Source organism: Cavia porcellus, unplaced genomic scaffold, assembly GCF_034190915.1.
Source record: "Cavia porcellus strain 051 isolate PalLab524CR breed Dunkin Hartley unplaced genomic scaffold, mCavPor4.1 scaffold_15, whole genome shotgun sequence".
In the NCBI taxonomy this organism is placed as follows: domain Eukaryota; kingdom Metazoa; phylum Chordata; class Mammalia; order Rodentia; family Caviidae; genus Cavia; species Cavia porcellus.
This window is the reverse complement of record NW_026947498.1, coordinates 58,268,523-58,284,750: the sequence shown is the minus strand read 5'-3', so window position 1 is coordinate 58,284,750 and position 16,228 is coordinate 58,268,523. Positions and strand designations below refer to the sequence as shown.

Sequence of the window (16,228 nt, the reverse complement as noted above, 5' to 3'; positions counted from 1 at the left end):
AACATAGTTCTGAACTCAGAGACAGCAGCACCATGAAACAGCCGTTTTTCCAGAGGCCAGATATTCATGCATGGCCTCTTCCTCCCAGAGCTGTGACAGCTCAACTTCTTTCTTTCCTCCAACCTGAGAGCTGCTGACGTCTCCTAACCCTTTAGTTTCTCTTTTTTTGAGTTACCTAATCAACACTCTTATGACAATTTACCAGGACTTTATTACATGCACTCTGTTCTTTCTCTTCTGACTGGGCTCTGAGTCATTCAGAATAATAACTAATAAAGACTAATTTTACAACACACTTCCAGGAAAGATAAGGCTAGAGCATCACAGCAAGTATTTCCAGAGGTTATTGTTTTTTTAAATCAGAGAAGACTTACTTTGCTCTGGAATGACCTCAAAATAAGCCCGGATTCCTGATAGCCTCCGTATGTAAGGAGATTTAAGTGTCACTAACATGAGATTATTTGTAGAAACAAATGACATTAGTGTCCTCGTGGGTTCACAAAGTCTGGAATCAGATAACAAAACAAAGTTCGTGAACAATAGGCCATCTGAGGAATAGACCTCTATCTGACATTAATTCCACACATTTCCAGAACCACACACCCAGTGCTCATGACTCTGTCTGCAGCCACGTCTTTACCAGTTAGTGGCTACAGAGTTCTGCAAATAGATTGGAACTGAGAAAGATACAGAGATGTTTGTCCAGTAGATACCACCAAAGAATTCACTTGGACGCCTGTGCCTGAAACCTCCTTAAGTACCAATAAGGTAAAAAGGAAGGACATGTAACAGCTAAGGTCATGGACTCTGCCGCAAGAATACTGCATTCTGAAAGCAGTTCCCCCAGTAAATCACATAAAGATGCCAGGCAATCAATGACTAAATGCATAGATTCCAGTTTCCTTTCAATAAAACCGTAGTAATAGTAATAGCATGCTTCTCAGAGGACTGCGCAGGCTTAATTGAGATAATGCTAAGAATATCCTCAGGGCTGGAAAGAAACTAGCAGTCATTGAGGAATGAGTCAATTTAAAACTTACTTTCTATTGCATATCCTTTTATAGTGCTGAATCTTTAACGTGCACATTCATCACCAAAATATAAGATATATACACACCCAAATAAACTATTGTGATGAACATAAATACTACTAAAATAGTAAAGTAATTCACATATTTTTACCAGAGAGTAATAAGTCAATTCCTTAATAAAGCTATTATTAGCATTATAAATTTATTTACTTAACTGTAGACATCTATTTAAATATCCTTAAATAGATGTTAGACATCTATTTAAATATCCTTAAATAGATGTCTACAGTTAAATAAAAAATATTAGGGTATAGATAAATACATGTATGCACATATGTATATAAAAATTTATGCTAAAATATAACAGAAATTTTTTCTGGGCAATGAGACTGTAAAGTAACTGATGTAATTTTCTCCAATAGACTTCATTTTCTACCACAAACTTTTATTATCATTGTAGTAAGTAAAAAAAAAAATGTTTTACTATTGTTATGTAATCATCATAGACCATTTATTCATAAAATATTTACTCACTATTTAATAATTTGTTGGAACAGCAGATTTCATTGTCACTGCACTAAAAGTAAAATTAACCAAAATACCTGTTATTTTTAGATAGATTGGTTAAAGTTCCTGCCTTCCTCATTCTGAGAGACTGTGTTACAAATGCAAAACAAAGATCAAATCTGATCTTCTCTGGCAAAGATGCAAAAATATGACTGCAAAATAAGCAGAAATCCGTCTTTGACTGTGAGTGTACATAAAAATGTTTTCTTAAAATCCAGGGGAGCCTACATACTGCAAAACAGAGATTGTAAAAAAAAAAAAAAAAAAAAAAGCTCTTTCCATCTGTTAAGCAGAGTGGCAGCCACTTACCTGTACAGAGCAGTGCTCCGAATTGGCAAAAGGGCATCGTAAATGGTGAGCGAGTCGGTGACACAGTTGTCAGCTTCCAGCTGAATGGACTCAATTGAGAGACGAATCAGATAGCCCACGATGGCCACCAGCTTGAAGTGACACATCAGCTGCCCTGAGGTTGCAGAGATCTCCAGAGGGTACCGGAGGGACAGATGCTCTGCATAGAAATACTGAGAGCAGCCTTGGTCTGTGGAGATAGCGCTTCCTTTTGTTTTTCTTTCTTTCTTAATATTTCGTTCTTTATTTACTTTGATTTTTTTAGGAATGATTTTTCTAGAAATATTTTTAGAAGAGTGAAGAGTGAAAGAAGTCATGCAGAGGACATACCCCCGGGGAGAGCCCTAGAGAAGCTATTTGGGATAAAATCACTCCCAGGTCCAGAGGTGGGCACAGGATTCAGACCAGCCAACTAACCCAAAGAACTTCATCTAAAGCTAGGCACATCAGCCAACCCAGGCAATGACAGTCAGCCCCGGGACTTCCTCAAAAACTGTCAGGAAATATGTTTGGGGGGGGGGGGGTTTCCTACCACGATTGAGAAAATTATAAACTACAAGCTTGGCCTGCATGGGGGTGGCCATTTTTGCTATCAAAAAATTGAAGAGCAGACTTGATCGTGAAGCCTTAACAGACGAGGGTAGAATGCAGTCCTGATGATGTGTTATTTTAGATACTAGACTGAATCACACCTCAAGCCAATGCATTCCACATGTGTCCCAGTTACCACGCCTGCGGAGCTTCCTGTGTGCTTAGGCCAATTCTATCATAGAAAGGTACTAGCAACTATCATCATTAGAAAGAGGAAATCACGAGAAGAAAAGGAAAATTATGGCCAAAATGATACAAGAGATGGGTAAAAGGGACACATAAGCGAATTTACCAGATCCTATGGTTGAAGAGTAATCTGAACGAAGCCCAGCTGCATTGAAAAAACACATAGAAATAGACTGTTGATCTTAACATTTCATTGTGTTAGAATTTTGCTTAATAAAAGTCACTTTTGGTCCTTCTTTAAAACAATCAAACACATATGAGATTGTGTTTTAAGATAATTCAATAACAGTGGGGAGGCTATTTGAATAGTTTTAAGAGATTCACAGCTCTAAATTGAATACAATATGTGAGAGTTTATGTTTCTCTTTACTTCAGTATCTTTCTAATTATGCAAAGTTATGAAGTGTAAACATTTCTTTTTTTTTTTTTCTATCAGTGATCAAACTCACAACCTTGCACTTGCCAGGCAGTGCAAGCTAAATCCCCAGCCCCTGAATCTGTAAAGATTCTCCTGCTTCAGCCTCTTGACTGCTGGGATTTCAGACATGCACCACTACACCTGTTTTAAACATTTCTTACAGGTAAGGAAGCAACCAAGTAAACAAAAATAATGGCTGAAATAGTAAATACAGTGCCAAATTTTCCACTAGAGATTTTTTCATTCATTCATTTGAAAATATTTATCATCTAGTGACCATATGCCCCATGTATCTTAAATCAAAAGACAAATCTGCAGAAATGTTGGGTGATTAAATGATTACGTGATTAAACCATTTATATCACTGTCAAAAAAAGTGATCCAATTTGCAGCTTGATGGAAATAAAAGACAAGCTGTTTTGGAGCACTGGGAGATATTACATGTTATCGATATAATTTTATCTACACAAGGATAGAGACAAAATAAACCTCACTGAAATTCATTTTGTAAGTCTTTGTTCTTTGCGGATTTAGTTTGAAGATGCATAAGCAGAATAAATGTAAGGTGGGCTACATTTTTAAAAATTCTATTTTGTCTACATTACATCCTCAATTCTATTCTTCAGTTACTGACTACACATCTCATTTAAGAGTTTCCTTAACTGGTCCAGCTCCGATGCCTTCAGCTGATGCTGTGTCACTGTGATTCAGGAAGGGAACGCTATTGTGATACTAACTATGATAATGTCGAGTATCAGCCATGCTGCAAGAAGGAATGCTTTAAGGAGAATTACCCAACAATCACCATTTAGTACCACAGAGTCCATGTCCACAGCCAGGCCCTGCAAGCTCCCCACAGAGGTCCGGTTTATAATGCTTGTCTGGATGGAGTCCTTCAAGATGGCAGCCACACAATCCTCACAGAAAATGTGGCCCTTGGCATGTGGCATGACAAACACAATCCAAAAGTGGACAAGGAGGCCACCTTTGTTGTTGCTGCTGTAGTGAAAAGACAAAAATATTCAGGGTTTGCTGTGGGGGATGAGGTGTCACTTTGTAGGCCCAACCCCCTCTAACCTGCAATTTACAATAGCCGCCCTGGTATGCGAGAAGGAGGTAGAACGGGAATGCCTGTTCTCAGTGAGCCCTCACCCTCTGGAATCCATACTGTGAGCTGGCTTTGTTTTGCAGAAGTCTTGAGGAAGTGGCTGGCCACCCTTTGTGACACTAACAGCAGACAAATTAACAACATTCTTGAGCTAATGAATTTCTTCCTGGGCTAGAGAAGTTGTGAGAACTGGTTGTGATTATTTACTTCACTTAGATAGTTTTAGAATAAACATTGTAGTCTGTCACGTTGTAGCTTGCCACAAAGAATGCCTTTTCACTACTTAATTATCTGGGCTCTGTGAATTGATCGGGTTTACTATATATGAATCCTAAAATAAAGATTGTGCGTACAGTGCAGTGCAGTGCAGTGTAACGCGGTGCAGACAGCAAAGGTGTCTCTCCTGTCTTTCTTTTCCAAGCGCTGTACCCCCCGTGTCCCGACAAGGCGTGCGTGTTTACCTTGCCCGGAGTTCAGAGTGCTCTAGACACTCACGACAAGTGGCGCCCGAATTCAGGGACTCCGAAGGTCGCTTAGGAAGGTAAGTATAATTTTATTACGGGGAAATGGGACAATCTGCTTCCTCTCCTTTCTTAAAAATTCTTAAACATTTATTATCTATATATGGCATATCGCTCAGGTCAGCTGACTTGGATATGTGTATTGATACAATTAAAGAATATAATCCTTGGTTTCCAGATGAAGGAACTTTGGATGTAGAAGTATGGAGGAAGGCAAGGGTTAGTATAGAAAGGGCTATGCAACAGGAGGAAAAGATTCCTTTACGTTTTTGGGCTATTTGGTCGGTTGTGTACTCTTTATTAAAAGCTATGGAAGATGAACATATTGTAGAAAATCTTCAACTAGAAATTAAGCCAGTTATTCAGGAATTGCCCCTCACAGAGGAGGAGCAGAATGTAGTTCAAAATGACGCTATCGCTTTAAGTAGTGAAAAGGCGTCCAAACTAAAAGTAAAATCCACTACAGCCGACTCAGCTTTAGCTGCCGCAGCAATATCAAATTATGACAATCGCCCAATTTTACAGGCTATACAGCATTTAACACAAGAGGTGAAACAACTCTCCGTTAAGCAAAACCCGCCTATAGTTCCCTCTGCACCTCCTCCATCTAACCCTAATTGGAGTAAAGCCAAGCTAGCTTTGGCTGATTTACCAAAATTAGGGGATTCTGATGAGGAAAAGCCTGCCTTTGCTTTCCCTGTAATCAGGCCTCAGCCAATAGATGGAGAGGCAGTTCCCCCTAGATGGGAAGCATTTAATATGGATGATTTAGCAAAATTAAAAAAGGCTGTAACCCTTTATGGCCCTCAGGCTCATTACACTAGAGAATTAATAACATCGGTAGCAGATCACTATGGTAATCTTGCTCCTTATGATTGGAAAGCCTTGGCCAAAATTCTTTTAAAGGAGCCAGAATATTTACAGTGGCACATGTGGTTTATGGAAGGTTGTGCGAAAAAGGCAAGACAAAAATGCTAATATAGTGATAGAAATGTTTTAAAAGATATTTTAAAAACTTTACCTCAATATTTTTCTCCGTTTGGACTTGTAATAGCACAGGATAAAATTCAAAAGGAAGAAGTTAGTCATTATTTGGGATATATTCTTACTAGACAAAAGGTGATTCCACAAAAAATGTCTATTAGGAGAGATAAGTTATCCACTTTAAATGATTTTCAAAAATTATTAGGGGATATTAATTGGCTTCGTCCCACACTAGGTATCCCTACCCATGCATTACAACATTTGTTTGCTACTCTACAGGGCTCTTCAGATCCATCCAGCCCTCGTTCTTTAACAGCAAAAGCAGAGCAAGAATTACAGTTTGTAGAACAACGAATTAAGGATGCATTTTTAATTAGGATTGATCCTAAATTGCCTCTAACTTTATATATTATTAATACTTTTCAATATCCCTCTGCAGTTTTAGGTCAAAATGCTATGCCAGTAGAATGGGTATTCACTAAAACTAAGCAATCTAAAAATGTTATGCCTTATATTGACATGGTTGCAGCTTTAATTATGAATGGTAGAGCTCGTTCTATAACTTTGATAGGAGAAGATATAAACAATATAGTTATCCCTTTAACTAAGGAACAATGGGAATATTTGTTGTCAATTACTGAAACCTTACAAATTGCTTTAGCAGATTTCATGGGAACTTTTTCATATCATTTTCCTAAAAGTAAATTATGGGATTTTTTTAGACGTCAACAATTTGTGGTTAATACCTTATTAGCTGTACAGCCAATTCCACAAGCTTTGACTATATTTACAGATGGATCTAAAAATAAAGCTGCATATTGGACTCAAAAATCTTACTGGGTACGTCAGACAAATTTTAACTCTGTACAACAAAATGAACTTTTTGCTATATTACAAGTGTTTTTAGATTTTCATAACCAACCTATTAACATTATAGCCGATTCAGCCTATTCTGTTGGAGTAGTGACAAATATCTATTCAGCTGTGTTATATTCTAATAAGCCTGCTTTATTGTCTTTATTTCAAAATTTACAAATACATGTTCAAAAAAGAAATCATTCTTATTTTATTACTCATTTACGTTCTCATTCTCAGTTACCCGGACCATTAGTATCAGGTAACAATACAGTGGATTCCTTAGTTATGTTCACCACACCCGTTAAAGAACATCAATTTAATCATGCAAATGCAGGACATTTGCATCTTAAATATAAGATACCTTTTACAAAAGCTAAACAGATTGTAAAAGCCTGCCCTATTTATAGACCATTACATTTAAGAATTATTCCCGCAGGTGTCAACCCTCGAGGAACTCAACCTAATGAATTATGGCAAATGGATATTACACATGTACCTTCTTTTGGTCGGCTTTCTTATGTACATGTAGTTATTGATACCTATTCTTCATTTCTATGGGCTACTGCTCAACAGGGAGAATCCACTAAAAATGTTATTATACATTTATTAGAGACTTTTGCAGTTATGGGAATTCCTTCTAAAATCAAAACAGATAATGGACCTGCTTATACTAGCAAAACATTTAAACAATTTTGCGATCTCCATAATATTATTCATATTACAGGGATTGAATATAACCCCCAGGGTCAAGCTATTGTTGAAAGAGCACATGGCACTCTTAAGTTGCAAATTAAAAAATTAAAAAGGAGGAGTCAGGAGGATATTCAGATACCAATACTGTTTAAATTGCAAAACAGTCCAAAAACATTACTGCATCAAGCATTGTTTATTTTAAATTTTCTCAATTTACCACAAGGTGAAATATTAACAAGAGCTGAAAAACATTTTGAACAGCAACAACAGCCTTTTGTGATTAATGAACCTATTTGGACTAAAACAGCTCCAGAGGCTGAATGGGAGAGGGGCACATTGCTCTATAGGGGGAAAGGTTTTGGTTATATCTCCACAGAAAATGGAATTCAGCAGTGGGTCCCTGGACGATGGATCAGGATCCGCGCCTCCAGACCCTGTTCGCCAGCCCCGGAGACAACTCCCCAAGGAACCGGAACCGTGCCTTCAGAAGCGAGCGCGAAACCAGCTAGAGGCTGAGGATGCTGAGCTTGTTCCTATCGCAGCCATGGCCAGATTAAAGCTAAGAAAATCCCGCCGCTCACAGCGACCAAATTTAAATCCCCTCCCTACATGGGGACAATTAAAGAAATTGACCATAGAAGGGCAACGGCTTGTCCTTCAAGCAGGAAAGCCTTTAAACCCCGAAAACTTGTTTTTAGCTTTATGTGCCTTGCTCACCGTTGCATCGGGGACTGAGGTACCTCCACATTCGTACTGGGCATATATTCCAAACCCCCCTTTATTAGAACCTGTAAAATGGGGAACTAGTGATATTTTACTTTATACCACACCTAGAGAAATTTTGTCAGCACCGTGGGCTGATTTAACCCCCCACAATCAAGATGATGGGACACTATTCAATTTTACTTATTATGGTAATCAAAGGCCTATTTGCATTGGGGAACCGCCTTGCATCCCTCTGGGATGGCAGTATTGGATTCAACATGGAATAAAAGCAGGCAACAAAAGAACAAGGCTTCAAGCCTTGGCTGCTCAAACCTTTAATGTTACCTGGAAAAATTTAACAGCACCTGATACAAATACATTTCCTGTATGCCCTGAATTCACTTATAAAAATATTTCTTATAATCCCATAATTTGGCAACTATGTATGGGAAAATTTGCTAAAAATATTGATGGGTATATTATTTGGGGACCATTTGGAAAATTCGTTAATGGATGTGCTGAATGGAATGAGACAAGATGTAATCTCTCTGTTGTGTATAGTCTTCCAGATCCAAAGAAAATAACTGACGGAGCTCCTATATTTCAACAAAAGACGGCTCTCTTGTGGTGGGGAGATGGTGGAATCGCTAACCCTGCTGTTGCAGCCGAAGAATACCCTCATCACCTTCAAAATCATATTTGGAAGATCCCAGCCGCTATGCAACCTGTAACCTTGTACAATGTTTCATATTCAGGGACTAGTCGATCTGTATCTACTACTTATAATTTTACTAGGTTTAAAATGTATAATATTACTGTTTGTGCACCTCTACCTTATGTCTTTTTAGTGGGAACTTTTAATTTTACACATTTTTCTTGTACTTGTTTAAATTGTCAATTGTTTACATGCTTAAATAGCACACTAAATTTCACTAAGCCTTATACAGTTATGCTGTTACAACAAAAAACTCATATTTGGTTGCCTGTAAATTTAACTCGACCTTGGTCTCAAGACCCGGTAATTTCTGTTACTACTGAATTTTTTAAACATCTGTTAAAACGTACAAAAAGATTTATTGGAATAGTGGTTGCTGTACTGTTAAGTCTGATAACTGTAGCCTCTCTAGCAGCAGTCTCAGGAGTAGCTTTACATACCTCTTTGCAAGAAAAACATGTTGTCGAATTATGGCATGAGAATTCTCATAAACTTTGGTTAACTCAGTGGCAAATAAACGCCAAACTACAACAACAAATAGACCTCCTTAAACAAACAGTTGAATGGATGGGTAGAAAAATATTGGCTCTTCAGCATCAAGTGTTTTTAAAATGTGATTAAAATTCAACTACTTTCTGTATAACCCAACGACCTTATAATCAGACAGAACTTGAATGGGAAATGATTAGAATGTATTTAAATGGAAACACCTCTGCCCAGGAGGAAATAGAATCTTTGCATAATCAAATTGACAAGGATTTTGCAAAGCAAAATGATGATAAATCTCTAGCACAATTCGCGCAATTGCTTGCTCAATCTTTGAAAGGATTAGATTCCAAAGGAATCTGGCAGAGCATTACCCACACTTTTAGTGGCATGGGACTTAGTTTAATTATAGTTCTCATTGCCATAGTTCTTGTGTATTTTTACTGCATAAGACGAAATGCTATTAATAACCTGATCTTATGGAAATTGTTGTTAAAAAATAAAAAGGAAGGAAGTGTGGGGGATGAGGTGTCACTTTGTAGGCCCAACCCCCTCTAACCTGCAATTTACAATAGCCGCCCTGGTATGCGAGAAGGAGGTAGAACGGGAATGCCTGTTCTCAGTGAGCCCTCACCCTCTGGAATCCATACTGTGAGCTGGCTTTGTTTTGCAGAAGTCTTGAGGAAGTGGCTGGCCACCCTTTGTGACACTAACAGCAGACAAATTAACAACATTCTTGAGCTAATGAATTTCTTCCTGGGCTAGAGAAGTTGTGAGAACTGGTTGTGATTATTTACTTCACTTAGATAGTTTTAGAATAAACATTGTAGTCTGTCACGTTGTAGCTTGCCACAAAGAATGCCTTTTCACTACTTAATTATCTGGGCTCTGTGAATTGATCGGGTTTACTATATATGAATCCTAAAATAAAGATTGTGCGTACAGTGCAGTGCAGTGCAGTGTAACGCGGTGCAGACAGCAAAGGTGTCTCTCCTGTCTTTCTTTTCCAAGCGCTGTACCCCCCGTGTCCCGACAAGGCGTGCGTGTTTACCTTGCCCGGAGTTCAGAGTGCTCTAGACACTCACGACAGTTTGCCTCTTTGGAAATAGAATTTTCTCAGGAAGGCAGAGACCCAACTAACACAGCCAAAGCTGGTAAGCACAACCCAATTGCCTTTTGCAAGTGGTCACTGGCTCTTATTCCTGGGGCTTAGAAAGGAAGAGCATCATAGTAGCTGCACTCAGAACACCGGGTCGGATTGAGATTTGGAGTCATTAGTAAACAGTTACATCTCCATGGAGAATACACTATTTCTATGGATATCAATCACTGTTCACTATAAATCCCAAAGCAAGGGACATACATTACCTGACATCTGCAACAACTGACTGCTTATAAAATTTGGAGAAGGCAGATGTTGTATAAACAAGGTTTACCTGGGAAAAAATAAATCATGTTAATTCTTTCAAACTCAATTTCCGTATTACCCGGTATCCTGCCTCACTCGGCAACCTAGCTGAATTTCTCCTTTGTATTGTTTTGTTTGTTTGTTTGTGATACTAGGGATCGAACCCACAGCCTTCCCACTGAGCTACATCACTAGCTCTTTTTTCAATTTCTTATTTTGACACAGCATCTTGCTAAACCATTAAGTTATCCAGTGTTGGCTTGAACGTATGATCCTCCTGCCTCGGCCTCCCATCTTGTTTCTCTCTCAGGATAGGGTGTCTGAAGTTTAGAACTTTCTCTTCAGGTGGCCTCCCTAGAACTGATTGGATACTACATGGTTGCCAGAGAGACCACCAGACAATCTCAGCACCTTTATAATCCCATTTCTGACACACCCCAGCACCATGAGTGCTGGCATTGGTTGATGACAAATGGAAAGAACCATATAAGGATCAAAGAGAGGTCATAAGTTAGATAGATGTTAATAGGCAGAGGCGTTGGATCCTCGAAGAAGTTACATGCAAGCCTACCTACAAATAAATAGCAACTACCTGACTAGCTAAGCCTGGATAGACACTGGGCACATAGCTAGGTGACCAGAACTTCTGGACCCATACTCCTCTCCCTTCCCAAAACACCTTCACTCATTTTAAGATTAGAAATTGTAGATAAACTACATGTAAGTATGAATGATGCTTCTCGTGTATCCTGGCCATGTACTCCCCTATTGAATCAATATTAAGTGACTGTACCTGTGATCCTATAGATTGATTACAGTTTGACCCATGTTGTACTATGTTGTGATTTTGCTGCATAAAATACTCCTGACAAAAACCTTTAGCAGCCATCCACTTGAGACTCCTCCTTGAAATCCAGGAGCTATTATCTTGTTTCCTAATCTCCCTTTGATTCAGGACTTCATCCTTGGATGTGTTGAGACCATAAGCATGGCCCATCCAACATAAAACAGGTTGAGAATTGTTTTCTGCCCTCACAGTGATATCTGAATCCCCAGAAAAATCTCTACCCATTCCCAGAAAAGACATGAATATTCTTCGCCTTTATTGACTTATCCCTCCCTCTATAAATCTATGATTTCCACCCCCAGTGAGCTGAGAGGCTGACTTGAGAATCTATCACTAGTGTCTAATATTCTTTGGCCAAGGGTTAACCTTCTTTCACTATTCAATCAGTGGAAGAACCCAATTTGGGTAAAAAAAAAAAAAAATTAGCACAACTTTTCCATCATCTTGCGTGTTGTAAGGCCATTCCCTGACATCTTTCAAGGAGTAAAGCAAGCCTTGAACTACAGGCTTCTAAGTCTAAACCCAGACATCATTTCTTTAATTAAAATGTGTTATTATTGAAACACTTCTTGGGTTACATACTTTCATTCTGTCCGTGAAGAATAATTTAGTTACTCTGACTTATTTACTGCTTTCTATAACGACTCTAATCAAGTTTAATTTCTGTGTTCTTCCTACTTCAAAAGTTTTCTCCATAGTTAACAAATCAAACTCATTTAAACCCATTTTCATAGTTTTGACCCCTTTCTTTTTTAAGGACTCATTCCTACATCAGCCACTAGGGGCCAAATAGTTGCTATAGCCAGGGCCACCATCCCTGGAGCTCAGGATCTCTCAGGGAAGCACTCAGCCATCTAAAAACTTAAGAATCCAAAGGTCCTGTGGTAAAACAGTGGTGTATTTGACTCCGGATCAGAAAGTTGCATGTTCAGATTAGTACAGATAAGACACTGGGGCCTGAGGAGCTCGCTCATCACCACCCACTTGAGCTGGATCACTGTCCTAAGGTCATCCCTCCCTGACTCCCCTCCCCCATTTAAGAGCATCCCGCACATCTCCAGACCAAAGCACATACAAGCTGTTTTTCTTCTTTCCCTCTCCTGTTCTGGAACTCGAGAGCATGTGACCTTTCCTGTGACCTTCAGTAAACCTTGCTACTCTTCCCCCACTATGGAGTGTATGTTTTACAATTCATTGCTTGCTGTACGCAAGAACCTGGAATTTGTGGGATCCACACTCAGTAACCAGAGCGCAAACAGGGTCAGAGGCTGCATATTCTCCCACAACTCAGTACCTGGCTCTCAAAGGAGAGCTGCTTGCATCAGCTTAACTTCTTTGCCCCCACTTAGCATCCTTAAAACCAAAACCCTTCTGTTCTCCAGTCTTCTCCTCCTATGTTCCTTTTCCTACACAGTAGCAAAACCACCTACTGAACTGCTTGGGATAAACATTAAAAACTTTTATAGATATGGAGTATGGCGGAAAACAATACGAGGTCTAGAGTTTAAATTCACTGTGCTACACAGAGTAGATTGCTTAAATCGCCCGAGCCTCTGTTGCTTTTTGTTTTGCTGTTTTGTTTTTTCATCAGTAAAACAGGGATTGAAAAGCCTATCTCCTGGGGGTATTTTAAAGAATGACTGGTGCACATGTATTAGAGGCACAGGGTTTAGTAACATGCCCAGTGTCCAGAAGGCAATCGGTCAATAAACAGAGCCACTGTGAGCGCTATCTAGCTCAGCCTTTCTCACGGCCCTGCACTGTGCTTGGTGTAACATCAAGCTCAGGGCAGGCCGAGCTTCCCGTGATTGTCTGATTGCAAAGTGGCAGAAAGTTTCTAGTTGGCAACAAATGCCAAGAGCCATGCATCAAGATTTTTGTATTTGCCCGTGTAAGTACACTTTTAGGAAATCACCTGAGGAAGTAACCACAGACACCCAGAAACTTTGTGGCAGTTTTGTTGCTACATTATCCATGGCAGCAAAAAATGAAAACAGTCTAAACATCCAATAAAAAAGAATTTGCTAACTTTGAAATGATCAGAACTTATATTTCTGAAAGAATATTTACTAACACAGAAACATGCAATGCAAAGAGAAAAAATCAGATTATAACACTCAGTACTAACACTCCAGTGTGGCATTATTTCCTATGTCAGTGTAACTTGGAATCAAAAGAGGCTTTATCTCTGGTGATGACATTAAAATTTTTAACGTCTTCAATTCTCAGAATTTTACTAAGCTTTCCAAATAAATATTTATAAGTTCTAAATGAGGAATTCTTTTCAAAAGCCAAGAGATTGCCAGTAGATCAAGGTTGGAATAAATGTGCACAATCACAGAATGAATCAGCAGTCACGTAACATCACAGCTGGAAATCATCTACAACATCATCTGACCTAGTTTCTTTATTTTACAGGTGAAAAAAAACAGAAGTCAAGAGAGCTGCTGTTTCTTTTTACATTAAGAAGAGGGAGAAAATCAAGCCTGAATTATAGCAAAGATAAGCTAAGTCCCATGTCTTAGTACTCTAGCTTCTGCCATTTACACTGGCGTGTGCTTCCCTGTCGTGTACTACCCCTGTGTCCCTGGCTCCCCCTGCTGGCTTCTCCCATACACCCCATCACCTCACCACTTGCTGCACAGTCCTCGCCACTGACAGAAATTCCCTGGACTCCTTCTGTCGGTACTCGGGAAGAAACTCAATGTTGGTGATGCGAAACATCCCCACAAAATAAAAAGCATCTCTGCTTTCTGTCTTACCTACAAAATAGGAGAGAAAGTGATTAGGAGATATTCCCATAATCTGAGAAAAGCTAATCTGAGCCTCCTAAAATGATTTTATTTTAGCTGTCATACATTTACTCCATCATATTCTGTGATGCTCTTCTAAAAGTACTTAATGGTATCTCTTCCCTCAGCAGCAAAACACCATACCTTTTAAAATGCTCTCTTCTTTCTGATGGTTTCTACCAAATATTTACAGGCAAGATTTAAAGGTAGAAACTATATGCTAGAGTCTCTAAAGAGTAAAAAGGATTGTACAGTTTTCATGGGTTCCAAGTCTGTGAAACTCAACGTGCTAAAACCATGTACCATCAGTTAGTACTGTGGGGAAAGGAGAGAGCAATTCCCATCCACCGTCTGAGGCTTCCATCCATCCCCTATCTGGCCACGTGGGCTAATGTTCGGGTCCTGGGTCAGTCTGCAGCTCTGTCCACGCTGGGAAGAACTTGTCCTTCCAACGAGCCAGCCAGGGTGTACTATCCACTTTGTCTGATACTCCTCAAATTCTCTGCCCAGTGGAGACTATAGAATTGAATGTTAGGCCTGCCCAAAGGCTTTGCAGAAAGAGAGGCAGAGACAATGCTGTGACTTTTGTATTGCCTTTGGAAAGAGGCCGTAGCTAAGGGAAAGAAAAACCTCTCCTCTCACCCTTTCTTCATAGTTTCCAAGGTTTGTGTTCTCTTCAGAGCCTCTCCAGGCTCCCATGGTGCTTGCACATTCCTTTCTGCAGCTGGCTGCATCTGAACTACTATCTGTTTGAGTTTGATCTCAGAGAAAGTGGACAGCAGCTTAGTTGCTTTTTCCTCAGCAGCTGTTAGCCAGGTCCAGGCTTAGCTTTAGAGCTCAGTACATGATTGCAAGAAGGAAGGTAGGGAAGGGCTGGGTGGAGGGAGAGGGAATGAATGATGGCTGAAGTAAAAAGACGCAGTGTACAGGGGCAACAGGAAGGAGCCTCCACTGTAGGACCCAGCCATAGTCATTGTGACTCTGAGCAGGGATGCTGTGGAAGGGCAGAGCACACAGGGGGAAGGCAGGAGACCTGCCATCCTGTGCTGCATTTGCTCTTTCTAATTATTGACCATGACAGATCACCTTGCCTTACTAGATCTCCCATACAAAACAACAATTGTTTTTAGTTTTCTTCTTATTAGGCAGGTGCTTCTGAGATGTGTTTTTAGCTACACTCTTTAAATTTGAGTGGAAGCTAGAAGTTCTTTCTAAAAGCTCACACATCCTTCTTATATCAGTAAGTACTCAAAGGTCAAACAGTAGCAATACAAAGATCAATTTAGCACTAAATCTGATTACGTTTATTTAACTCTAGCTCATCCCAACATACGAGATCATCCATGGCCTCTGTAATGAACTGTCTACCTCACTTTCAAGGTTACCCTCTATGTCCAAATTTTTCATATTAGATTAACTTGTTTTCTATTGAACAATTATTATTTATACATATGAGGTTCAGTCTGGAAACCAGTGCCATTCATGGGCCGCTGCTGGACTGGGAACAACCAGACCCTAGCCTGTCTCCATGAGTCAGCACCATTTGCAGACTGGGAGGCAGGCGGGGGAGGCGGGGGAGGACCACAAGGCCACACCAGCAAACAAGCCCAGTCTGGGAACCAGCACCATGTATGGGCCACCGCCAGACTGGAACAGCCATACCCCAGCCCCTTCCATGCAGGCTAGCAAACAAGAAGCACCAGTCACACACCCTCACCATCTCCCACATGAGGAACCAATCAGCTTATCCAGAGAAACAGAGGCTGAAATGCAATTGGATGCCTGTGGTGCTTTAGTGTTACACTAACACTGCAGGTCTGGGGCCAGTGGTCTGATCCTAGGGTCTGAGGATAGTGGTATGCAGTGTGGCATCTAGGGGGGATCTCCTTCTGAGGGTTGTAGCCATTGTTGATTCCCTGTGGTCTTGTTATAAAGTCCTATATCATTTCCATTGTTTTGTTGGGTTGGGT

The 16,228-nt window shown here is 39.9% G+C and overlaps 1 protein-coding gene across 1 annotated transcript in view; it reads right to left on the bottom strand.

Annotated features, from left to right (window-relative positions):
• Positions 1-16,228, bottom strand: part of Tmprss7 (transmembrane serine protease 7) — a 47,546-nt gene that overhangs the window by 26,814 nt on the left and 4,504 nt on the right. Inside the window, exons 3-8 of the mRNA XM_003469201.3 lie at positions 14,098-14,228; positions 10,580-10,647; positions 3,947-4,140; positions 2,830-2,868; positions 1,908-2,136; positions 375-505 (exon numbers count right to left, since the gene is read on the bottom strand). Of these exons, the coding sequence (XP_003469249.1) occupies positions 375-505; positions 1,908-2,136; positions 2,830-2,868; positions 3,947-4,140; positions 10,580-10,647; positions 14,098-14,228 (792 nt within the window). The remainder of the gene's footprint in view (positions 1-374; positions 506-1,907; positions 2,137-2,829; positions 2,869-3,946; positions 4,141-10,579; positions 10,648-14,097; positions 14,229-16,228) is intronic.